General features: G+C 48.7%; 1 protein-coding gene across 1 annotated transcript in view; it reads right to left on the reverse strand.

The window, feature by feature from the left end:
• Positions 1 to 22,049: 22,049 nt before the first annotated feature.
• The window catches only part of LOC144129638 (uncharacterized), a 116,511-nt gene continuing 111,277 nt past the window's right edge, over positions 22,050 to 27,283 (reverse strand). The window contains exon 4 of the mRNA XM_077663755.1: positions 22,050 to 22,239. Within this exon, the coding sequence (XP_077519881.1) occupies positions 22,050 to 22,239 (190 nt within the window). The remainder of the gene's footprint in view (positions 22,240 to 27,283) is intronic.

Consider the following 27,283-nt stretch of genomic DNA (forward strand, 5'->3'; position numbering starts at 1 on the left):
GGCTGATGCATTTTGTCCAGAAACGCTACTATTCTACAGAAAAGTGTTCAATACATTCAACGTTATAAATTCAGAAGGCACTGATCAGGCGGCCTAATTGACATCCGATATCGACGGGTGCCTAATCCGCAGAGTACGGCGGCACACCGACTCGTGCCGGAGCCGACGCCATCCGGCCGTCGCACGGTCCGAATCGCAGCCTCTGACATTACACGCAGGACCGAATTCGTCTCCTATGCGTAAAGCGACGTTTCTCGACAGTGGCTGAACTTAGAACAAAAACTTCAAAACGACGCTGATGAGACGAGACCATTCAGAAGATAGAGACGCGAAGAAACACAACGACAAAACGCAACTCTACAGAAGCCAGGGACTGTCGAAAATAGCGTCGCTTCCCAGCAGACGCTCGGCGTTGCCAGTAGCGCAAATATGGCTGTGCCCATAGACACCTCATTGCAAAGGTCTATACATAACCACGAGTTCCAGTATATGCACCGTTCAAGCAACGCTGTCCCTCAGGGAATGAGCCGGCCCTGTTTCTTATTGAATCAGCGAAATGAGCACTCCTGAACTGAAATTGTCACTGCCGCACGTGGTGTGATTTACCGTTTGCGGTTATGGCTGTGATGGTTCACCTCTCCAGAAGCGCTGCACCGTACTCCGCTGTGCTGTTTTGTCGTTGTGCTGTTTTTCCTGTGCTCTTCCGTCGTCGTGCTGTTTTCTTGCTGTGCTATTTTTTCACTGTGCCGTTTTGCCGGGATGCTGTTTTGATGCGTGTCGTTTTTCCCTGCGCTGTTTTGTCGCCATGCTGTTTTTACCTGTGCTGTTTTGTCACTAGGCTGTTTTTTCCGTGTGCGGTTTCGTCGCTGTGCTGTTTTTTGCGCGCTGGTTTGACGCATGCTGTTTTAACGCGTGCCCTTCTTTCGTGTCCCCGACTTCAACTACTATTCGTAGAGCCTGTGGCGATCGCGTGTTCTCCTCGCGAAAAACTAGACAGCAGCCTACAGTTCTACGTCGGTTACCAGCTACTACCAAGCAACAAAGCAACACGTCTTACCATTAACCGGGGACGAAAATACATTCATCGACTCTACCGAGACAAGTACTCCCCGCAGATGGGTCTGGAGAGAGCGGGTGCTGCAAGAGCAACTGCGTCATTAATGCTCAAAGATAATATTGATCAGCTAGAAATTTACCTAAGAGCTAAATACATATCGCCGTACCCGTTTAGAATTCCAGCAACTGCTCCTGGAGACGTAGACTTCCCTCTGGCTGTGATTTGCTCATCGTAATTTCGCGGATCACTGTTTTATTGCTAACGGGTGTGTACCGTGGAAATATGTCTAAAACAGCTCGGCGAGGATAGCCAAGATTGTGAAAAGCGACATAATTAAAACGACGAAATCAAGACGTTAGACCTAACGCCGAGATAGACAGTCACGAGCGTACGGGAATTTTCCTGGCATTCTGTGCAGTCATCCTTCGTGAAATCGTTATACGCAGTATGTTCAAAACCGAACGCACTCAACAGTTCTCATGTTTGGAATGGAATGGCGCCTCCAATTTGCTAGTAAGCTGCAGCAAACATATGCTATTTCCGGGGTTCGCGGGCTCGTCAATTTGGGAGCATATCGGGATATCTATTTAAAGTCTTCTAAGAAGCGCAGCCAGCTGTTCTTTAAAAAATTGATGATGGCATAGCTCTGTTAGGCCAGGATATACTTAGCTTAAGCTCGGCGACATCTTGTTCGGAAGAGTTAACATATTAAAGGTGCGCATTCACTACATGCTCCTTTATTCAGTTTTAAACCCTTAGCCGTCATGGCAGAGTGGTAGTCTCCGCATCAAACGCCAAAGTTCCTGATTCGACTCCCAGCCTCGACACAGGGCTTTTTTTATTGAACGCGTGGTTGACCACGCGGTTGGTCACGTGTTTCGTAGCAGCTGCCGTGCGCGGCGCTATGGCTGGTCACGTGGTTCAGCACGCGGTTGGTCACGTGACTAGTCAGGTGCGGTTTCCAGAGGATGCGCAGACAGGCGAGGCGTGCGCGGCGGCTCCGGCGCGCCTGCTATGCGCCGTGTGACGTCGGAGCTCCTCGCGCATGCGCAGCACGGCTCTCCAGGAGCACGCAAAACTGCTCAACCTCGGCCTGTGTAGCTTACGCTACGAAAAACCGGCGTAGACTTCCCGAAGGTTACTCTGTCTGTGTAGCGTCGCCTATTGATCATTTGAGTGCAAAAGAAATTGCTTGTCAGCTGCCCAGAGATAAAAAAAATAACTTGTGCGTAATGAACTGAGTGGGATATCTCTGGTTTCTACTTAGTCGGCTCTTTTTCAGGTTTCTTCTAGGTTTTTTGTTGCAGTACTTTCCCTAAATTAGCGCCTTACACGGTAAGGTGAACAACCCACTAGCCTCTTAAAGAATTGCTGATTATCATACCATTTTATATTATCCCCCTCTATGTAGCTGCTAATGCATATCGTCATTGGAATACCGCTTATGCATAAAGTGCTTTTCTTCGTGTTTCAGTGGGCAAAAGTGTGTATTCTACGAGGTATTTAAAAGATAGGAAATTATGCAGTGAAAATTGCTGAAGCGAAGCTGACACGGCTTTAATTTGACGGCTATATTCGGCACAAAAGTTTATCAACGCCCTCCGGTTCGTCTTTTAATATTGGTGGAAGAGGCGGGTGGAGCAAGGGCACCAGGAGGCGGCGGGATTCTCCGGAGGAGAAATGCTAAAGCAAGCGGCAAACCAATCCATCTGTAGTAGTCACAAGAATCATCGCAATGTCCATTGTGAGAGAAACTGCACTGATTCAACAACACAAGGATAAAAATTTAGGAGTACAACAGACCAGAAACAGCTTATTTTCTTTTTTGCGTGAAGTGCGTCTCAGCGGTTCATGGCCTGGCAACATCATTTTGGATTCAATAGACGAATATGGAATGCATGTTAGAGCTTACGAATAGTAGATGGTTTGTGAAATAATTTCTGTTGCTGGTGCATCATCAACCCAATATTATTTCTCTTTCGAACCTCCAGACCAGAGAGCAGAAGTATTTGAAAACTTTGCTCCGATTGTATTTATTTTACGAGGTCATCATATCGACTAACAACAAGCAAGTATGCATGGTCAGCTTAATATAACAAGCTAGGCGATCCACCGTTAATTGCATCACCACGACCAAGCAGAGCAACTGGCTCTCTATCCCTAGAATTTTGATATTATTATGGGCTTATTTTCCTCTCCCTCAATTACACGTACTACCGTAGATATACATGCACATTTTTAGCAATTAGTAAATATATGCTCAATGTTGAGCATGAATATTTATAGCTCTCTCCCCTAAAAAATCAGATCAGCCTCTTGCAGAAACAGCTGTAGACAACAGGTTGAACGATAGTAATAACTTTATTAAAAAAACTATAAAAATTTCTTTCCTCATGGTATGCACGAGAAAGAGAAACATCCACACAACATTGCCTCGTGCAAGATACGAAGGGAAGCCTGCGCTTCGATTACTCCTGCCTTAAACAATCGGTCATCGCTACAGACGTTTGAGGTTCGTACTCAAGCTTTCCTTTTCCTCTTTGATCAATAACTACTGCGGTTTTAGATTTTTGTTGCAAGTAGTGTTCTTCTCGTGGCCATGCAAAGGTGTCCCATAAATTCTGCAAGAAATGCTAGTGATTTTCGGCAACATTGGCTTTTTTCTTCACGTCAGAAGGTGAGAAGGCGCCCTGGATGGATGGATGGATGGATGGATGGATGGATGGATGGATGGACGGACGGACGGACGGACGGACGGACGGACGGACGGACGGACGGACGGACGGACGGACGGACGGACGGACGGACGGATGGATGGATGGATGGATGGATGGATGGATGGATGGATGGATGGATGGATGGATGAACGGACGGACGGACGGACGGACGGACGGACGGACGGATGCATAGGTTACTGCATCTCACCAACTAAACGCAGGTGAAGCAGACACTTTCCGTTAGAATCGTTCAAACTTCCAAGAGCCCATGGTTGACACCTATTGTGCGGGTGAAAAAAAAAGAATGGGGCCCTCGGCTTCAACTTAGAATATAAAAAACTGAACATCTGAACAACCGAAAAAGTGTGACACGGATGTTTTCTGAACCGTGGAGTGGTAAACGCAGGTGTTTGGAAAGGGTCAAGTGGGGTTACGATGACACATGCGGTTCGTGGTTGTAAGATCGAGAGTGAAATGATGCTTTGGTCTGACCAGTGTACTCTTACGAACAGTTGTACCTCGCAATATACTTTATAGATAACACTACTTCAGTCACAGTCGAGGTCTGCATTTACAAGAAACAAAACTATCGAACTTATATTTATACATCTTGTTTGCTGAAATGAGCGGACAGACATTAAAATGGGGCTTTCCTCATGGGTGACATCCCGCCTAGCTGGTGGTTTTCTTTGTTTTGGCATCCGCAGGCAAGCCTCTGAAGTTCTCATCCCTGCGGTAGACCACTCGGGCAGCTCCTTGAACATTCCTGACAGCCGATGACCCTGTCTGATCATACTTAAATGACCGCTTAGTATGTTTACTCTGAGAGCCGTTAAAAAGTAGGCAAGGATCACACTTGTTTTGTGGTGCGGCTGTCTATCATTGTTCGCTCTTCCAGGATGCACGTGCGGTGTCGGTTTCAGGGCGCGTTCAATCGGGTCATCTGTTATTTCCTGGCGGCATTTTTGTCGTGACAAGGCGGCCTTCGGAGTCCATGTATATTGGTGAAAATCTTTTGTTTTAGAATATATTCTTCGGTATCTGTGTGCCTTAAATTATGCGAACTTGTTTTACACTGTTTCGTGTGGCTACTCTGGAAATTAAGATATTGCTGTCTATCGTTAGGCTTCTTCTAAAGGCTAGTCGACAGGCGTTTACCATCTACTGATATTGTGAGCGCAGTGCGTGAGCCTCGTCTTCATCTGTGAATATTCATCATCATCTCGCATCTTCGTCTTTTGAGGAGTGGCCGCCATATTTGCCAGCGGGAATAAAGAGCTCGCTTGGTCCACAGTCTCACAAGTGGTGGAGGCTGCTCTAGATCCCGCGTCCTCTCCGTCACCACACTGCAGCTCCGTTCCGGTCGTCACCTGGTCGGACCATCTCCGATGATGGAAACCGTCGACCAACCACACCGTGACGATTCCGCAGGCCTTGCCGGTGCCTCAGCAGGTGTGCTACTCCTACCTGCTGATCCCTCCGCCCGCCACTCTGACTCCAACGCCCCCGCTGCTCCTATGTCACCTGGACACCTGACATGGACCGTCACGACCCTTCAGCGCGAGCCTCCTACATTTGCGGGTCTCCGTGGTGATCACGTCGAGGACCGGCTCGATCAGTACAATCAGGTCAGTGCCTACAATCACTGGGACTCTGCCATGAAGCTTCTCCACGTGCCATTCTATTTAACCGCCGTGGCTAAGACTTGGTTCGTCAACCATAAAGATACCATCCCGGACTAGGCCCACTTCACATCGCAGCTTCGGCAAATTTTTGGCACTGTTGGTGCCAGCCCGGCCATCTACAAACAAAAGTTAGATGCGCGTGCCCAGCTGCCCAGCGAATCTTACACGTCTTACATTGAAGATGTCTTGAGCCTGTGTCGACGTGTCGACAGTGGGCCTCTTCGATTATCCACCTCTGGCAGCCCGCAGGCAGCCCGCGGGCTACCAGAGCGCGCCGCCAGGCGCTCGATTTTCTCGGGCTGCTCCGCCCACTTCCGGTGGCTACCCAGAACGCGTTCGATTTTCTCTGGCTGGGCGGTTTCGGGCTGCCAGCTGGCAGCCAGACTCGCCAGGACGATTTTGTGCTGGCAGCGTCGTCTGCTAGTTCCACAGCTCTCCGCTCTGGCGGCTAGCAGACGACAAAATGGAGGGAGGCGCATTCGCGACAGCTTGGGTGGTTAATAGCTAGGGCGCAGAAACGGCGTTCGCGTTCGTATCTGTGCTGTTTTCCTAACCGTATCTTATTTCGAGTGGAATCTCCGAGCCGTATCCTGTTTACTCGTTTCAACTGACGCTTCCTATTTCGGCATCTCCGCGCGGCGTCTCGCGCGAACCGTTGTTTCCTCTCTTGATTACTTGAGAAGATAGGTTGGTTTCCGGTCGTATTTTATTTTACTATGTTCACGTCGGCATCTCTCTAAACTGCATGCATGCATGCATGAGTGCTCTTGTACGCTGGCTTGCAGCTGGTAACCTTCTCTTCTTGCGGCGTCTACGATATATCTATTCTTGAATCAGCCGTATTTATCTTTGTTGCGTGTCTTGCAGGTTCAGCGGACGCTCCCGATTTGTTTTTCGAACGACGATGGCCGCGCTTCGGATATCATATCGCAAATTTCGGCAGTTCTGCGTGGCGTCTCAAACGGGCGCGCCGTTATCTCTCTCAAACTCGTTAGCGCGCTTATATCTTTTCGTTCGCGCGGCGGGTACAGCTGTATTGTATATATTTGCTTTTTTTTCTCTTGCAGGCTCAGCGACCGCTAACGACGCCTGTTTCGTTCGCACCTCTGGGTTTCGGCTCGATCCTATCGGCATGTGCGCTCCGAGCGTCCCGTACACACGCGTGAGACGCGGTTCACGAGATAATTAACGGATGCATCGTACATATGAGACACGGGCGTCTCATATACGATATGCACCCGTTATCTGTATGGTTCCATATATTTCCACTAATTGGCTGCAAGTGCACGTGTATACGCACACTTGTAAATTAGTCTTTTATCCTCAATTATATTGAATTTCAATATGTGTGTACTTTAAATAATCCTAATGCTTCATCTTCTGCAACCATATGTAATAAGATCTCGGTGTTTAGTTGAATATACATTCTGATCACTTGTAGAGCATAACTGTCTAAAATTTCTGTCGCACACCGGTCTCATATTCCAGCAGTTTAGCTTACACACTGCCTCTTGTCATTTACTGTCCAGGGGGAAGAATGCAAGCATATATGAAGACAAAACTGAAAGGCTACTCTGCATGATTTACGCACAAAAATTTATTTCACAAGCATCACACATGAACATCATTTTGTGTACCAATATCTCTTGCTACATTAAGCAGGTGGCAGGCAGTAGCATACTCCAAGAACTGAAGAGAACAGAAGAAATTAACCTACACTAAAATGTGTCATCCTGCAGGACCACACAGCTAGATTTGCCTATAGTGAGAACACAGAGCTTCAAACATAGGTCCACCAACAACAAAGCGTTGCAATACACACGACATATATCAGAAACTTATACAGCTCACATTCATTTACCATGGGCTCATGATATACTCCCTCATTAAGGGCAGGCCACAGGTGTTAGTGGAGTATGGTTAATAAATAAGCAAAGTTTTTTTTTCAAATTAAGTACTATTTATGCAATTTATTGCATGAAAAATCATGAGATTCAGCTAAAAAAATTTGTTAGTGCACAGTTCAGGAACATCAACGACAGAAAAGGCGGCCAATTCAACAACAAAAAGTTCTGAGCAGGAGCTAGCAAATCCCACTTCAGCCAGAAGTTCGCAGTACGGACCAGAAGATGAGCCCAGCACAAAATCAGCTGATGCCCTATTAGGACCATATATACACTAAAAAAAAAAACTGTTCCTTCTGGGACAAATAAAACCACAGAAAAAGCAATTCCCATTAGCAAATCAACACCTGGGATATTACTGTGATGAGGTAAAACCATATCTTTTGATATAAAGTAAGAAAGAACGGTCACAGCCATTTAATTAAAGCGCAGTTGCAATTAACAATACGCCATTCTTCACCACATCATCTATCTGCAGTGTATATTAAAAATATTTCAATGTAAAAAAAAAACAGAAATGGCATGCAAATACAAAAGTACAGAAATGAAAAGGACAAAAATTTAATACTCTTGGCAAAAAAATCTAGGAAGACCACTCCATTACATTTAAAGAAAAGATTGAAAGGCTGCAAGTCAATCATCACAGTGCCAATTGCGTTGCTTCATTTATAGTCCCAACAGGCAACATATATATACATAACGCTAACATATATTTTTGCTGAAAGCAAATAATTCAATTTCTATGCTTTCAGCCTTAATTTTATCTTTAAATGTAAAAGAGTGATGGAAGCTCACAATGCATGCATTATAATATAAACTCAAGCAATGAAAAAAGAAATGAAGGAAGGCATACACAGGAGGCATATATACTTCACTATTACAGTCTCTGAGCCACGCTGTCACGCAAAGTTCCTGCCGAGACAGCACACTCTTCGTCGTCGTCGGCAGGCTCGGTTGGCGACACGTTGGTTCCGCTGTCCACCTCTTCCAGCATTTCCATCGCGTCGCCGCGCCTTCTTGCCTTGTTGTGCAGCACGCAAGCTGCCATCACAATGTGCACCGCCTGGCTTATCCTTGCGACGTCGATGTAAAGGAGCCGCTGAAACCGCGCCTTCAGCAGGCCGAAGCTGCCCTCCACAACAACGCGCTGCCGACTGTGCGCATTGTTAAATGCCGTCATCCAAGGCTGCCAGTTGGTCGTGGACTGGCGGTACGGCGGCAGCAACGGATAAGCAGCGTCGCCCAAAAGGTATCCTCCTGCGCGAATTAATTCACATATATTATATGTACGTAAGAAATAAAAATTAACGAGAACCTCCGGCGTATATGACCGACCGTAGCATATGTAGATATCTGCAAACTCGTAATTCCGAGCATCAATATCTATAGCTGTTGCTCACAGTTCAGCTTGGTTAAATTAATTAAGCAAGCGGGAACGATCGAGACGATTGATCGATCTCTTGCATATATGCGCGCGCCGCTTTCAGTTTTCTGAACTCTCTTCCGCGCATAATGCATGTATTAAACACGCATTAGTGATGTAACAATAAGAAGTTCTTTAACTCACCTTCGCATTTAGACTCTCCGTCTTTGAAAAGGAAGCTCTCGCGGAGAACCCTGGAGTCGTGCGCGCTGCCGGGGAAGCCGACGAAGACGTCAATGAAGACCATGTCAGCATTGCAGACCCCCTGGAGTATGATCGAATGAAACTTTTTTCTATTATAATAGCTTTCCTCCGACTCCAAGGGTCGAGCAATGCGGACATGGCATCCGTCGATGGCCCCGATGACATCCGACAGCACTCGTCCGCGACGGCCGATCTGGCAGAAAGCTGCCTTGCTGCGCTGTCGCTCGTCGGGGTCCGGCCAGCATATATCCCTCTTGCTTATCGAAAACAAGAAATCCAAGATGCGGCTTATTGCCGCGTGTACCGTCGACTCACTGACATCAAATTTGTCGGCGATCTGGTACATCGTTGTTTGAGTTCCGATGTAGGTCAGGGCGATTAGCATTGTCTTGTGAGCAGACACCTGGCGCCGTCCTCGACATCCTTCCGGGTAGAAGGCCGATGCCTCAAATTCGCCAGTGATATCTGCGCACAAGCTTCGCGAAATACGAAAGAGCTTCCGGAATTCAAATTCTAAATATGTGGGAACGACTCGCTCCACATAGAGTGAGACCTTGTGGCGGTCCTGCCTCTCTACATGAGCCGCCAAGACAAGCACGACGCACTCGTCACCGTCGTCATCTTCGCTGCAGTCAACGGTCTCACTCCGGTCACCAGAATCGGTGAGCGCAGCAAGTGCAGCTACCTCTTCGCTCGACATGATGAAAGTGATCAGCAGACGACGCAGCAGACGACGCCGACGCGCGATCCGGCTGCTCGAAACTTTTCTTACGGTTTCCGGTGGCTGCCAGCTCACGTGACCATGACGCGTTTTCCTGTCAGGGGCTAACTTGCTGGCAGCCAGCGGGCTGCCCGAGCGTAGAAAATCGAAGAGGCTCAGTGCCATGTCCGAGTACGATCGGGTCCGTCACATTCTTAAAGGCATCGGCTCCTTTGCTTTTACCACGCTGGCTGGCCAAAACCCTATCTCAGTCAACGATATCCGCACTACATGTCACCGTCTTGACGACCTACAATTCCACGGCTTGCAAGACGCCTGGAACCCCCTCCTTTCAACTGATGTGAACTTGCGCTCTCTCATCCGCTCCATCATCCGCGAGGAGCTGCACGGCTCCACCTTACCGCCACTGGATTCCCATCAGCACCAGCCTCCGACCTCGCCATTGCGTAATCTAATCAAGGACGAGGTCGCTTCCAACACTCGTCCCGCGACGTCCGAACCATCTGTGCCTCTTTGTGCGCCCACGTATGCCCAGGTCGCTGCGTCTCCTGCTCCTCCCGTATATGCCTCACAATCGCCGCCCGTACAGCCGACTGTCGCCTCCTTATCATAGCGGCCCGCAATGTACCCAGCGGTTTGGCGGACGCCTTCGCCTCGCCCTATCTGCTACTACTGCGGAATTCGTGGACATGTTGCTTGCGTTTGTCGTCGGCGTCAGCGCGACGAGCGTAACCAGTTTGGTCCCGTTCGCAACGACGAAACCTACTCATCGTGTGGTTACCGCCCTACTTTTGCCTCCAATACTCCTCATCACGAATACACATACTCATCGTTCCCTTATGGGCCAACGTTTCACCCCAACGGTCCTCCCCGCTTCTTCTCTCCATCGACCTCACCCGACCGCTCGCCGATTGTCCGCTCGTCGCGCCGCCGCTCCCCGTCACCGTTCCGGCGCTCTTCATCGCCTCTACGTCCAGCCTCTCAGGCACCTGGTCGCAATACGGAAAACTAAATAGTGCAGTTTCCGGAGGTAAAGCTGCACCACTCGCCCACCTTTCAATTCCTCCTACGCTGCCGTCGAACTTGTTAGCTGTTAATGTTGAAGGCAGTATTGAAGACGCATTGATTGACACCGGCGCCGCTGTTTCCGTCATCAGTTCTGCTTTGTGTTCCCATCTTCGTAAAGTGCGCACTCCTTACTGCGGTCCTTCTCTCCGTGCTGCTAATGAAGAATCCATGCATCCTTCCGGTCTGTGTGCAGCACGCGTCCTTATCAACGGCATCCTGCACCACATGCACCACATCGAGTTCGCTGTACTTGCATCCTGTGCTCACCCTCTCATCCTCGGCTGGGATTTCCTCCACTCCGCGCAAGCTGTCATTACATGTTACCCTCCTACTCTGGAACTTGCTGACTCCGACCCTTCTGACGCTCCTGCAATTCCATCTCATCACTTGATCAACACCGCGGACCATGTGCTTTATCCCGGCTTCGAAGATGTCATCTCAGTCGCTTCTGCTTACGTACACGCTGGGGACGTTTTCGCCACAGCCGTGCCCCGTCTTCTCTCCAGGGGCATTCTCCTCGTCGCATCCCTTCTTCGCTTCGTCAATGGGACTGCCCTTCTGACTGCGCTCAATACTACGTCGGAGCCCATTCTTCTGCGCGCTGGTACTAAAGTGGCTTCTGTGTCTACCATTTAACCTGTCACCGTTCTTTCCTCGCCACCATCCAGCTTCGCCATTTCGTCCCATCTTTCTTCTCCGGCCGCTATTTCCGCTACTATAAGCGACGATCTCACGCCTGCTCAAAAAGCATAATTGCTTGCCCTCTTGAACAAACATGCCGCTTCTTTCGATACCCAGTCGAAAATTTTGGGCCAAACATCGGCGGCTACGCATCGCATCCACACTGACGGTTCGCGCATCATTCGCCGCCGCCCGTATCGTGCGTCTTCTAGTGAACGAAAAATTATTCAAGATAATGTCACCGACATGCTCAAGCGCCGCATCATACGACCTTCTTCAAGTCCTTGGTCCTCACCAGTCGTGCTGGTACAAAAGAAAGATAATTCCATACGCTTTTGTGTCGACTATCGCGCCCTCAATAAGATCACTCGAAAGGATGTTTATCCACTTCCTCGGATTGACGACGCCCTCGACTGTCTACAAGGTGCTCAATTTTTCTCTAGTCTTGACCTCCGATCCGGCTACTGGTAAATGCCCATGCATGAAGAGGACAAAGAGAAAACAGCTTTCGCCACGACAGATGGCTTATATGAATTTAACGTTATGCCTTTCGGCTTGTGCAATGCTCCGGCCACGTTCGAACGCATGATTGACACCGTACTCCGCGGGTTGAAATGAAAAACTTGCCTCTGCTACCTGGGCGACATCGTAATTTTCTCCTCGACTTTTTCTGAGCACGTCGCCCGCCTCGATGAAGTTCTAAGTGCTCTTTCCGCGGCCGGACTTCAGCTAAACACAAAGAAGTGTTGCTTTGCTTCCGCTTCTATCAAAGTTCTCGGACACTTCGTTAGTCGCGGAGGCATAAAACCAGATCCTGATAAAGGTGCTGCAGTACTGCATTTTCCCCGCCCCACACGGATTAAATACCTGCGCAGTTTTCTAGGACTCGCCTCATACTTTCGTCGTTTCATCCGAGGTTTCGCATCCATCGCCGCACCTTTGCATCAGCTTCTTGGAGTCAGCACGCCCTTCGTTTGGTCTGAGGCCTGCGAGGCCGCCTTTACTTCTCTAAAGCAGGCTCTCACATCTGATCCGATACTGGCTCATTTTGATGACGGCGCTTCGACGATTTTGCACACTGACGCCAGTGGACACAGCATTGGTGCCGTTCTTCTGCAGCGCCAGCAATCTTCGACTGAGCGCGTGATTGCTTACGCAAGTCGTACCCTGACTGCAGCGGAGCAGAACTACACGATCACTGAACAAGAGTGTCTTGCAGTTGTCTGGGCCGTTCAGAAATTTCGCCCCTATTTATACGGTCGCCAGTTCACCATTGTAACTGACCATCATGCGCTGTGCTGGTTGTCGTCACAGAAGAACTTGTCTGGGCGCCTCGGCCGCTGGATTCTCCGCCTCTAGGAGTATGATTTCACAGTCACCTACAAATCGGGAAAATAACACAAAGACGCCGATGCGCTCCCTCGTTGTCCCCTCGCCTCCGCAGAACCTCTGTGCTCTCCTCCTGTTGCTTTATAGCTCCTAACTACTAATTCCATCGCTACCCACGCCTCGACGGCCGCAGCCATTGATCTTGTGCCCGCTCCCGCTCTCGGCGATCTCGCTTCAGCACAGCGGGCCTACCCTTACTGCCGGACTCTCATTGAACGCCTGAGTGGTGCTATGCGGCCTCCAAATGCCCGCCTCCGACGCCAACTCAACTGTTTCAAGCTGGCTGACGGCACCCTTCTTTGGCACAATCATAGCCCCCTGGGTCACGCCTGGGTGCTTGTCATTCCCCATTCTCTTCGCCGTGAGGTTTTGCAGGCGCTTCATGACGACCCCGTGGCCGGCCACTTAGGATTCCAGAAAACGTATGACCGTATAAAGCGCCGTTTCTTTTGGCCTGGTCTCTCCACCTCTGTCGCCAAATATATTGCATCTTGCAACGCTTGCCAACGCCGCAAACGCTCCACTTCTCCTCCTGCTGGCCTTCTACAACCTCTTCCCTGTCCTTTCTCACCCTTCGAAGTCGTTAATATCGACCTTTACGGTCCCTTGACACTAACCTCACCGGGCAACCGCTGGATCGTCACAGCCGCCGACCACTTAACACTGTACGCTGAAACAGCCCAAGTTCCGTGTGGCTCTGCCTCCGAAATCGCCCATTTTTTCCTCAACGCCATTCTTCTGCGCCATGGAGCCCCACGTGTCCTTATCAGTGACCGCAGCAAGTCATTCCTCTCCAGCATCCTTGCCGAAGTTCTTCATGCTTCCCGGACCGCACATAAAACGACTTCAGCCTATCACCCCCAGACCAATGGGCTCACGGAACGGTTTGACCGCACCCTGTCAGATATGCTGTCTATGTACATTCACCCCGCCCACACCAACTGGGACGCCATGCTCCGCTTTGTAACCTTTGCCTACAATACTGCCGTGCAACGAACAACCAGTTTCTCCCCGTTTTTTCTTGTGTTCGGTCGCCCCCCTACCTTCACTCTCGAAGCATCTTTCTTCTCTGCCCTCACAACCTCTTCCGGCCTTTCCTATGACGAATTTACTTTCCGTCTTGCCTAGTGTTGCACCATTGCCCGCCTGAACACTGACGCCTGCCAAGCCTCCCGGACAACAACATATGACTTCAAACACCGTGAAGTGCGTTTCTTCCCTGGTGATGAAGTGTTGCTGTGGACTCCCGTGCGTATCCCCGGATTGTGCGAAACATTTCTCAGCCTCTTTATTGGTCCGTACACTGTACTCGAACAAACGTCCCCCGTGAACTATCGCGTTGCTCCTGTCCATCCTGCCCATGACCGGCGTTGTCGCGGTGAAGAGAGAGTTCATGTGTCGCGCTTAAATCCCTTCACACGTCGCCCTACTTCTTTCTAACATGCGCCCTGGACGGTCGCTTTCGCCCATAGGGGGAGAAAGTGTGAGCACAGTGCGTCACCCTCGTCTTCTTCTGTGAATATTCATCATCATCTCGCATCTTCGTCTTTTGAGGAGTGGCCGCCATATTTGCCAGCGGATAGGATAGGAAAACTTTTATTGAATCATAAGTATTTAGGCGATCAGAAGTCTTCTTGCTTGCTTCGCGTGTCGCTGTCTTCACGCTGCGCTGCAGGGAAGGCTTCTTCAGCAAAGGGTGGTCCCTCAGTCCAGGGCTCCACTGAGTTTGGCTGCATCTCTTGCGTGCTCTACCATCCTCTTTTGGACGGCGAGCTCGCAGCTGACGAGCCGGCTCTCCCAGTGCTCCGCACTCGGGGGTTTGTGTTCTCGGAATGCGTTGTTTCGTTCACATTCCCATGTTATGTGAAATAGTGAATAAAGAGCTCGCTTGGTCCATAGTCTCACAATATGTCTACATCAAGAGAATTCTAGAGTTAGAGACACTGTGCATAAGCGTCATTTATGCATGCAGAATATTAAAGCATGCAATCAAATCCAACAGCCAGGCTTTATCATGTTCGCTTGTAGCAAGTAGCAAAATACTGTTTTTCTGTTCTTCAAGGAAAGGGACTCTCTAGCGACGTCATCAAGTCATTTGCATAGACAGGTGCTATTTTTGTTCCCATCGCGGTACCGCTTGTCTGGAGATAGTGCTCTTCTCGAAATAATAATTTTTGAAGGCTCGGAGAACTTCAAGCAGGATGGAAAAAGTTCTATTGTCCATATCTGTCAAAGATTTTGAATTTCCGAAGGCTGCCATTGTTGCTACTAGGCCGTCTGCATGTGAAACTTTAGCGCAGACGGATCAAATAAATTTGGCCGACAGCAGCGCTCCTGAGCGGAAGGTCAAGTGGGAAATCTTGTGAACTTGTCTTTGACCTAATAAGCGAAATTCGAATATCTGTCTTTGATGAAAAATAAATAATAATATTAATAATAATAATAATAATAATAATAATAATAATAATAATAATAATAATAATAATAATAATAATAATAATATTAATAATAATTTATTACTCCTAATGCCACAGTACAGGAATAATACTAGATAAGTTCTCCTTCACTGCCCCATTGCCGGACGCGAGTGGGCGGAAAGAATGGTTAGCTTTATGTACAAGCTTTGTGCGTTAAGTTTCGAGACTGCTTTATTTTCTTCTTTAGAAATTCTTCCCCAAAACAAATGCTGGTGCGTATGTGTCGCGCCATTTTTCGTGCTAACTTGAGCTAATAATATTAATTGCTGTGGCAGCCACCAGATGGCAATACATGTAGAAAAATTCGTTGTCACTAGTAGTTAGCGCATTCAACTGTGAGTGAATGTGAAGAGATGGACGCCCACCCCGAACAGCGTGTGAACATAAAATTCTCTGTGAAGCTTGGCAAGACAGCCACGCAGACGTATGAGCTCCTTCGTGATGCTGACGACAACGACATATTATCGCGTGCGCGAGTTTTGGAGTGGCACAAGAGGTTAGTTTCGGGGAGAACGTCGGTGGAAGACGACACAAGGCAGGGGCGCCCTTCAACCACACGGAATGAAAACAACGTGGCTCGGATCAGGGAAATCCTACAGCAAGATAGCACCAGTACAGTCCGCATGCTATCAGATGCTCTCGACATTAGTGAAATAGCATGACGCCAAATTTTCCGTGAGAACTTGGGGAAACAAGAACTTAATGCCAGACTTGTGCGACACTCCCTCACACTGGACCAGAAGAACACGCGGGCATCAATGAGCGCTGATTTGCTTTTCGAGGCAGAGAAGGATGCTGCATTCGTTGACAGCATCATTGCTGAAGAGGAAACATGTTGTTTCAATACGATACTCTAACAAAGAGGGAGAGTGCCGAACGGCGGTACACAAGCTCTCCGGCGTCGAGAAAGTTGCAGCAACAGAATACCAAAACAAAGACGATACTGACACAATTTTTTTCGATGCCAGAGGTGCCATGCACCCACCACGAGTTTGTTCCAGAATGGCATCACATCCGTGATGCCATGCGACGCCGCCGCTCTGAATTACGAGCATCTGGACAATAAAGCCTTCTCCACGATAACGCAAGGCTCTACACTGCTCTCAGATTGTGCGGTCTTGTACGCCTATATAACGAAGGGAAGGAATTTGTCCCAAATAGAGTGGTGGCGGTTCGCTTACTTAGAGAGCATGCCTGTGAGAGTGCGAATGAAACGCTCAACTTAGCCGCTGGATTGGAGCCGATAACGATAGGTAGTGTAGTGCGATGAAATATTTCACACTCTTCGAGTACTGCCAGAGCCACATCCGAAAAAAAGACGTGGCCGGGGTCACTAAGAAGGTCTTTTGGTGCAAAAAAAGATTGCAAGAAAAGGATATTATTGTGTCAGCACCCCTTCGGTGTTGTTAGGTGATAAAGAACGTCGTGTCTTAGGAATTTCCAACTAGGGTATCATGGTTTTTGTTCTTGTTTGCGTCCTGACTTTTAGATTTTAGCTTTATGTTGTCTTCCTTGTACCTGTGATGATGTGTTTCCTTTACGGGTTGGCGCTGCTACCAGTCTCACATGACTTTCCTTTTCGTTGCGGCGAATGCCCGCTGTATGCTATATGTAGTCGCTGCGCGCAGCAATAAACGTTGTTGAAGTCGGCGCTTTGTGGTGTCTCCCCTCAAGTCCGTGTTTGTCTTTGCGCTGTGAATGTAAGTAAAAAGGTTAGTTGATGAAGCATGAAAGGAGCAACATCACACGTGGAGGGGGATGCCAACGGCGCAGTTTCCACATGACGGAGGAGGTGGTCGATGGTGACGGTGTCATAACGATGCTGGTCAGGATTAGGTGGAAGGGGACCATAAAAATCGATCCCAGCGCGGCCGAATGGGTAGACAGGGCAAAGGAGTGGTAGCATGGGTGAGGGTGGAAGGCGAGGTGGTGTCTGCTGGCGCTGGAGAGCTGGAAAATTGCGTACATATTGCTGCACAGAGCGGTAAATGCCTCCGCCAATTGTACCGCAGACTCAAGCGTGCATATTTTTTCAACACACCGGAATCAGCACACTGGGCGTTAGCGTGGAAACCGGCGCAGATGTCAGAGCGCAGGTGGCGGGCAATAACCAGGGGTCATTTGTGCCCCGAAGTGAGGTAGTTACGACTGTAGAGCAGATAATTCCAAACGCTGCAGTGCCGAGCTTGGCGTTGGAGAGTCCGAGAAGTAGAAAGATGGGAAGGAGACAGGAATGCGATAAGGGAGGGGATCCAATGGTCTTTTCGCTGCACACACTGCAAGTACGAGACCGCAAGGGTCGACGAATTGTAAGCGGCGAGGGATAGTGTAGATGGGTCATTTTGAATAGGTGAACCGAAAAAGGCGTCAGCATCAGAGTGTTTGAGGCCTGAGCGGTAGAGGTCATGAATGTCCTTCTCCTGCATGTGGAGGACTCAACGACCAAGACGCTCAGATGGATGTGTCAGAGAAGGTAACCAACCGAATGCTTGATGACCCATCGCGACATAAAACGGCTGGCTGTAGAAGTAATAGCGAAACTTTTCAATCAGCCAGATGGTGGCCAAGCATTCTTTTTCTGTCGCTGAATAGGGAGATTCAGCATTTGTCTGGGTGTGACTCGCGTAAGCCATGGCGTATTAACCAGAAGCCGGCTACCGCTGGGCGATCACTGCGCCAAAACCCACTCCACTGGCGTCAGTCTGGAGTTCAGGCGCTGCGGTAAAGCCAAAATGTAAAATCTGGGGCGAGACGAGGATGCGACCTAGGGTGGTAAAAGTCTGAACGCAAGCTTGTGTCCGTGTCGAGAGATTGTCGCTGGTAACGGGTGCTAACGGGGTGACTCTAGAAGGAAAGTTTCGAATAAAGCGTCGAAAATAACAGTATAAACAAATCAAGCTTCGCAGTTCTTTAAGATACAGTTCGGTGTACAGTTAAGAGCAGTTCGGGAAAATCAGTAACTCCACGATGTTTTGCTGGATCAGGAATAACACCCGCCTTTTACACTCCATGGCATAATGTAGGGAGCTTCCTAGCGATGAAGCAGTACTTCTTCAAATTTCGTTGAAGGTTAGCAGCAGTCGTACACCTAATGACTTGTTCTAGGCGACCGAGATGGGCAGGAAAATCTGCGGAGAACAAGACAATATAATCAAGGTAACAAAGGTAGGTGTGCCACTTGAGTCCGTTCAAAATCGCGTCCATCAGTCGCTCGAATGTGTCAGGTGCGTTGTATATAACCCAAACGGCATCACGTTGAAGTCATTTCAGCCACCTGGGGTGAAAAAGGCGATTTTCGCGTGGTGAGGTTCCTCCATCGGGACCTGCCAGTAGGCGGATCGAAATTCCGAATAACGGGAACTTGGCTCGCTGTAGCCCGTCAAAAGCGTTATCGATACGGGGAAGCGGGTGGACATCTTTGCGAGTAGTTTTGATCAGCCGTCGGTGGTCGACGCAACACCGGATGGAGCAGTCTTTCGTCTTGACGCGGACCACAAGGGAGGCGCACGGGCTGTGCGAAGTCTGTATGGCAGTACACTCAAGCCTGTCGTTGACATGAATGTCGATCACTTGGCGCGCAGCGGATGGTACGTGAAATGGGCGACGGCGTAATGAGGCGTACCTGCATGAATGTGGTAGACGACGGCGAACGTGCGGCCCGAAGCCGTCGGCGGGAAGTAAAACGGCTCAAGAAAAGGTGAAGGGTGACGGCCTCATCCCGTTGGGCAGGTGGAACTTTGGTGTCGATGGCGGTCGAAAACAGGGTACAGTAGTCAGGGGTTGGCGGACGAGAACTAGGGCAGATGGTGTCGACGTGATGCAGCTGTGTGCCTTAGGTAACTGCATAACTAGATGCGGAGTCTAATGCTTCAGTGCGGGTGAGGTATTCACCACTGAGTAATTAAGACGAGCAAGAAAGCGGGTTGGATACGTAAACTGCTGTAAAAGCAGTGAGTGTTAACAGAACTGTGAACGGAAGCAGTAAACTTTTGCGATGCACTCCCGGCTCCATCGGATTGAAGACAAAAGTTCCATCAGGGGTAGACGAAGAAGACACAAGCACGAGAGCGAATGAGACAGGTACAAATTCGGTGTCGGCAGCGTCAGTAAGTTTGGCAGAGCACTGAGGGACGTCGCACGACGATGGGTCGCAAAACGAAGACGGCGGTGGCAGCACGGGCACAGTCTATCACTGCCTCCTCGGTAGAAAGGAATGAAATTTGAAAATTGGTTTTTAGGAAAAAGATTTGGCGCAGTGTCTCACACCTCGGCAGAAGCCTGAACCCCGCCGTAAGGGAAGGAATAAAGGAGAGACTGAGAGAAGAAGGAAAAAGGATGCCGTAGTGGAGAGCTCTGGAATAATTTTACCACCTGGGGATCTTTAACGTGCATCGCAAAACACACTGGGCGCCTTTTCCGCTCCGCCTCAATCAAAACGCGGCCACCGCCGGTCGGGTTCAAACGCGAGTACTTTGGATCACAAGACTAGCGCCCTAACCACTGAGCCACCCCGGCGGGTGCCGAAAGAAAATCGCAACCAAAATGACGTGAGGACAGCGCGGAAGAACAATGAACTCAATAACAAATAGCACGTCGTGAATACTTACACGGGCAGTGCATGCCGCAAATATTTTTGCCAGCGGTTTGTTTATGGCGATCTGCAAATTGTGAAATGATATTCATTCCTGGAGGCAAGATTTCAAGAGTGTTATCATTTTTAACGCGCAGGCTTAAAGTTTCCCGCGCAGCGCATAGCCCGGTGTCGTCTTCGTCGTCAGCAGCGACGTGATCGAAAAACTTCCGCAGAAGCTGGTGGCCAAAGAGCCGCCAGGTGACATAACTTTGCGACCCTATCATATGCTTACCACCATGGCAACATGTCTATTGGGCATGTAGCGAACTGTCACCGTGGCGGGAAGCAGTTAATATACTGATAGGGGGCAAGAGGTTGCTTGGGGAGATAAAACGCGGTGTCGGAAGACCCCCCGGCGCCTCTGTTTGATGCAGCCACGTGGCGGGGCATGGGGACACACCTTAGTAGTTGCACCATTGCGCCAGGTCTGGTATGAGTACTTCCAAGGATATATGGATCGAAAAGAGAATGGCGAATTTCGCATATATGTGCATTAACCTATTAATGTTATCGCGTCACGCCGTTGAGGCGGAGCTTAAATGTCCCCTCCAGTTGTTTTGCTAAGTATTATCTTTGGCGAGCAAAAACATTGCGAACTACAGTCCGCGCGAAATGAACAGAACGAAATTGGTATCACTAGACTAGGAGACGCCTTCATGGTTGTAACTTGGCTAGATTTACCTAGTGCACCTAGAACAAGGTGACCCGACGCACTCCCATCTACTAATGCCGATGTGCACGAAGCAAACGCCAACTCTCATGGCGCAACCTATGGCGTGAGAAGTAATGATTCCTTTAGATATTGGTCAAATCAACTTGCACTCAGTGCACGTGAAGACTACAAACGAAGAAGAATGAATAAGCATGGCACCGCATTAAAGGAGTGATCACTGCCTTCACATTTCTCCCTGACTTTAAGACCTGCCCACCAGGGGTGCATTACAGGCCAATTTATGGGCAAGTTTGAAACCACAAGTAATAACAAGTATTCATATCTGTGCCGCCCGTTAGGCAACGTATATAAGATTATATTCTAGAGATTGTTCTTTAGCTGGGTTCTTACTACTGCCATTATGAAGCCTCCATTCATCTGTTCATTAAAAATGCTGCTCTTCTACTTCGCCCTGGTAGCTGCTTCTGTACTCAATATATCTTTTTAAAACTGTGCTATGTGAGGGTTTACTTGTCGCAATATGTTTTTTTACCATCTATTGGATTAAGCCTATTTTGTGTTGTGGAAGAATCTCAGACACTTCATTTTCAATCATTGTTACCGTCTGAAAGCAGCATTATTCGTGTTGAGGCACTAGTTACGCCACAGAACGCCATGTATAGATGGATTAGTTATCAAGTGTGAATGCCTGTGAAGCACTGTAGTGCGGTCATGAGAAATATTGGACCCAACAAAGCATGTGCATTTTTTACTTCATTACTCCTGTTGCAAGCACAGTTTTTGTTTTCTTACTAGTTTTCCTTTGGGCGCATAATATCCAAAGGTCCTTCTCAAATTTAGCGAATAAATAACCAGAGATTGCTATATTGTTTAACCGTTTATTCTCCGTCTCATATTTCTCAAGAATACATGAAACATGCTAAGCCTACACTATCTCACGATTTCGCACCACACCAGCCACTTTCCCTAACATTTTTGCCTGGCTACCTTCCTGGGCCTGTCGTGCCGGATGCCCGCCTTGTGCCACGCCATTTGGAACGCGTACTTGCTCTGCCCTCCGCCTCCAACCATACTAGTCACAACAGGGTTATTCACTGCGTCAGGCTAATATAATGTTGCCAATAAATCATTCCGCAACGCCTACTCAAGGCACTAATGCATCTGGAACAACATAAAGGCGGGAGACATTCAGATTTGCGTCACTCCAAGAACCCTACATAAACTTCCAAAACACAAAGCTTAAAGTGCAAGTTGCACGATACCTGCTAGTATTGAACTGAGAATTACCATGAGGTTAAATCAGTAACGTTGCAACATCCAATAGTCAGCTTTCCAAATAGTTGATAGAAATATGGCGCTGAGAAAAATGAACAATTATGGCGTGAAAAAGGAAGTCCCACGAGTTGTAAACGTCTGTTTATTGGCAGGAAATATGTTTATCTCCCCACCCCTTGTCTTCTTCTCGTGTCCCTGCGAGTGTCTGGAGGAGGGAGAAAGCCAGGTGGCGCAAGAGCACCGCGGATGTAACATACGCTCTGAAGCTGGTTAAAATCTCTTGGGTAGCAATCACATGGCGGCGGGCATGGTCCATTTTCTGGGGGACTGCACTGATGAAGAGAGAGCAAAAAATGAATATATTGAATTAAATGAAGTATGCAGGCATCATCAGCATCATCATCAGCCTTACTATGAACACTGTCGGGCAAAGCCATCTGCTATTAACCCTCTCCTTTGCCACCTGTGGCTATCTTACAACCGCAGACTTGTTAATCTCAATATCCCACATAGCCCTCTCTCCTCTGCTACGCTTGCGTTCTCTTGGAATGAATGTTTCAACCATCAGTTTCGGAAGCCAGCCTCTGCGATGTATTCATGATAGACACTGATTTCTGAAGCCAAGCAATGCTTGGGAACCTCCTCGCTTTTCGAATATACTTAAGTGCGAAAGAATACGGAGATATATGAGAGACTCCGCGCGGAACACTTACTTTTTGTAAACACCACTACTTTTTCAGTGCATAAATCTGCGGTAGTTAATAGCTTGAACTACTGTCACTTGTCTTCCAATAATGTAGGCGTCCAATTATTGGGGAATGAAGTGTTTTTCTATGATTCTTAGTTAAATTAGTCAGCTTATGGACACACTACACAGCCGTGTACAGATTTGTGCAACACAGAGTACGGGCTCTTTACTGTACGGCTTTTTCAAACGACTTTTCACGTTAGTGTCCCCTTGTGTTCATGCCTCTTGCTTCAATAATCTTCCGAGCGGCGATGCTTGAATGTTTTACCCCGGTAGCGATAAAGGGCCCGCTTACCAGAAAATCTGGTGTCGGCATTGTGAGCGCAAAATCACGGGCATGGCCCTGGCATGAGGCCCCCAGAGAGCAACCTAGGAGGCAGGCAGGCTACTTTGATGACGTGCCCTTGCAGCGTAATCAAAAGTTGTCCAGCGAATAGTGATCAAGCTGCCCACCATGGCATATGGCAGTTAAATTAGTGATTGGTCGCTCGGAAAGAACAACCTGAGCCTCAAAAAGCCTACCGCTGGGAGCACCTGCCATAACAGGGCAGATGTGCACAGTTTTACCGCTGCACCACTGGACCAGGAGGAATATGAGTACTCCCAGGGACCTATGAATGTAAATATAGGAGGACCTTCTGAATATGTGGGAAATAACCTATCACGCTATCGCGCATACTCTAGAGGCGGCGAATAAGTGTCCGCTCCAATTTTTTAGTGCGCAATATTGTAGCTACTGTAAAGCATTTTTTCTTCGTTGTCATCTGACGGTTTTCGGATTTATGTGGCCAAACTGACTGCCTAATTCTGGGTAAGTTTCTCACGAGTCTTCTAAACAATATAGCATGAGAGCAACACTCTCTGCAAGAATGCGCTTTGTTCCACAATTATTCATTTCCTTACTTTTCGCGCCAGAGTATATTCCTGCTTAAAAAAAAGGACTCTAAAACCGAATTTTCGCCCCACATATGCGCTTATGATTCATCGTGAGCAAACCATATAAGAGAGTGGATTTATTTCCACTCCCAGCAATTTTTGAAGCGAGCTTCGGCTTCTACGACTTTTGTAGCGAGAGCTACATAGGCCACAGATTCGCCGTGGCGCGTACCTCCAACAGGTGCAGTTCTGAGCATGCCCGAGGAGCCGAGTGACGTCACTACAAGCGCCGCCGCCTCGCCACCTAAGCCCATGCACGGCCCGCGCTACTGCGCGTGCGCAAGAAGGTGGCGTCGTCGTATAAATGCACGGTGATGCAGCCGTAGGATATAGCCGCTTGCCATGGAGGAGATTCGGGCCACTGCCGAGCGGCGCAGGAGACTGGAGAATCTAAACTCGTCCGACCCCGAGGTTGCGGCCTGGAAGCTGGCCGCCGAGAACAGGAAGAACGAACGGCGCAAGGACCAGCGAGAGGCTGAGGCGCCAGAGCAGAGAGAGAAACGCCTGGCCAAGATACTGCGCCGGGACGCAGAGCGGCCTGCGCTGGCCTCGCTGGAACGCGATGCGGCGATGGAGGACGACGTGAAGGCCCGCGTGTATAACCGATCACTTCATTAGACTGAGTGAAAGTGCGAGTGCGACTGGAATGTTCGAAACGGAATTTACGAACAATCTTTTCGGCTTTGCGTGTGACGTTTGTGAGTTTGCTCCTTCTGTCTTTAATTGTGACTGTCTTTGTGAGACTTTTCCGCATTCCTTCTCTCCCACCTTCATTTCTTGGTATCTCTGAGCTCGCTCCCAATATCTATTTTCCCTTAATTCTTTTTTGACCCCCGTATTTTATTGCGCCATGCTGGCTGGTTCTTTTATTTGAGTTTTTGAGCTCAACGTGGCCAGTCATACCGAGCTAGCTGTCATAGATGAAAACTCACCATTTCTAACCCGCGTTCGCTATCCCTCCACGCCCACGGATTCTTTTCTGCTGGGCTGCCCTTTTTCCTTTTCACAGTTTTGCAGGGAATCGGGTAATCCTCTTTAACAGTCATCATTACTGGACAAGGTTAACCCTCCCCATTCTAATACACTTCCAATTTCACAAAACCCCCAAAACCGGGCGTTGCCTTTCGGAGTGAAGACCCTATTTAAACCCCATCAGTGATGAACTCTTTGCCGAGACGAAAAAAAGCCCTCCTACCGAAACGCTGGCAAGCACCTTGAGGTTTCCTCTTCCTTGTCAAATTTTTGTTTATCAAGAACTATCTTCCCGCCCTTTCTTTACCATGCATTCAAATCACCGACTCTTGCAATAGAGCCCATATGTTCTGCGCAGAAAACTTTCACCAGCACCGTCAAACATCAAGCTGATGCCGCATAAATCCCTCGTATGACCGATCCTGTAATATGCTAGCCCTGTTTGGGATCCCTACAAGGCATATCTCAGTAACAAACGAGAAAAAAAAGTGATGATGGCCTAGCCCTGCTAGGCTAGGATATACTTAGCGTAAGCGCAGAGACATCTGGTTCGGAAGAGTTAATATATGAAAAGAACGCATTAACTCATCATCATCATCATCATAATCATCACCATCAGCCTGCCTACACCCACCCAATGCAGGGCAAAGGCCTCTCCCATGTCTTTCCAAATAACCCTGTCCTTTCCCAGCTGCGCGAACCTTATGCCTGCAAAATTTCTAATCTCATCCGCCCACCTAACCTTCTGCTGCCTCCTGCTACGCTTGTCTTCTCTTGGAATCCACTCCGTAACCCTTAAGGACCAGCGGTTATCTTGCGATCGCAGTACATGCTCTGCCCAAGTCCATTTCTTCCTCGATTTCGACTAGGATGTCATAACACATGTTTGTTAATTCCCTCACCCACTCGGCCCGCTTCCGGTCTCTTAACGTTACACCTATCATTTTCCTTGCCATGGCTAGCTGTGCGGTCCTTAACTTAAACTGAACCCTTATCGTAGCCTCCACGTTTCTGCCCCGTAAGTTAGTACCGGTAGGACACAGCTGTTGTACACTTTTCTCTTGAGAGATATCGATAACCTGCTATTCATGATCTGAGAGAACCTGCCATATGCGCTCCACCCCATTCGGCTATTTTGGCTACTTTAACTGTCTTATCCATATTGCTAATGACATTGCCCTCATTGTCTCTTAACACATACACCAGGTTTTTTCCTATGCCTACTTTCCTCTTCACCGCTTTTAGTCCACCTCCGTTCCTTAGAGCATGCTCGATTCTGTCCATATTAAACTTGCTCAATTCGGATACCTTGTGCTTATTTATTTTGCGAGTTTAGTCACGGTTAAACATGGAGCCTTTGGGGCGGAGTGGAGCGTCTCCGCCACAAGCGCCAAATGCCCTGGTTTGATTCCTAGCTTCGACACAGGGCTTTTTTTATTCACCTTTGTTACGTCACTTCTCCTCGTGCATGCACAGCACAGCTCTCCAGGATGCACGCGAAACTGGTCAACCTCGGACACTGTTGCTTACGCTACAAAACAGAGCGTATGACCTTTCATACGCCCATCGCCACCTCCAGTTCTACGGAACGGCAGATGATGCTTCGAGTACTCCCTGGGAACTTTGTAACACTGTCGCGTTCCATTCTTAAAGGAGAAGCTTAAGCGTCCTACAATTTTTAAGAGTGTTAGCTCTTACTCATCACGTTTCGAGATTTCGTAATATCTGCTACCACCCTGAGATCACAACGCCATCTGTGGCAGCGACTACTCATCACGTTTCGAAATTTTGTGGGGCCTGGTACAATCCTGAGATCACAGCGCCATCTGGAGCAGCAACTATAAAACAGCGCTATATATACTCCGACAGCAAAGGGCACATATCCGGGGACAGTTGTGTAACGAATTTGGCACGCACATAAAACCCTATGGGTGGTCGTATGGGAATAAAACCACATCTAAGCAATAATTAAATATTATATATATGCCATTTATAATGGAAGCGTTACCATATCAAACCACAAGACGAATTCTAGGCCCAGCATGACCACTCCCCCCCCCCCCCCCCCAAATGAAGCAAATTTCGTTTGGGACGTATATCAAAGGGGTTTAACTTGGCAACGGTCAGACGTGCATTGTAATTTCTCTGATAGATGGCGCTAGGCGTCGATTTCACCGCTAGGTGGAAAATGTATGTTACTTTTCCTAACAGCTCAGGGTTTTCTTCACTTGCCCCGCTGGTTGCGGGAAGACTCGTTTTACGCATGACCAATAAAGGTAACGCTCGTTACTTCAACATCTTCCAGACGGTGGCGGCCTTTTTTATATTGAGGTACAAGTTGGTACTTTTTGAAATAGTAAAGTAGAAACCTATATGACCCCGCAGGGGGGCGCCTGCAGCTTGCAGGCGTCGCGACGGTGAGTGGCGACACCGCGGGTTCCCGAGCATCCGCAGGGACATCAAGGGGATGATGGTGAACTGTGCATCACCACGGACCCGAGCACCCGCGCCTCGCCGTGCGTGGCATCGCCGTGTCCGGGGAAAAGAGGTTCCTGGTGGTTGAGCCGATGATGAGCGTTTGGACCTTTAAGGCCCCTCGGCGGAAGCAACACACCACTTTGGCCCCAGCTTCACGTAGACGGCACCTTCGGCCTGACCCGACCGGGGGAAATCGGCAGTCGCCTTTTCCTATCCTCCACTCTGTCTTTCACTTTCCTATC

The sequence above is a fragment of the Amblyomma americanum genome, chromosome 4, assembly GCF_052857255.1.
Source record: "Amblyomma americanum isolate KBUSLIRL-KWMA chromosome 4, ASM5285725v1, whole genome shotgun sequence".
NCBI classification, from domain to species: domain Eukaryota; kingdom Metazoa; phylum Arthropoda; class Arachnida; order Ixodida; family Ixodidae; genus Amblyomma; species Amblyomma americanum.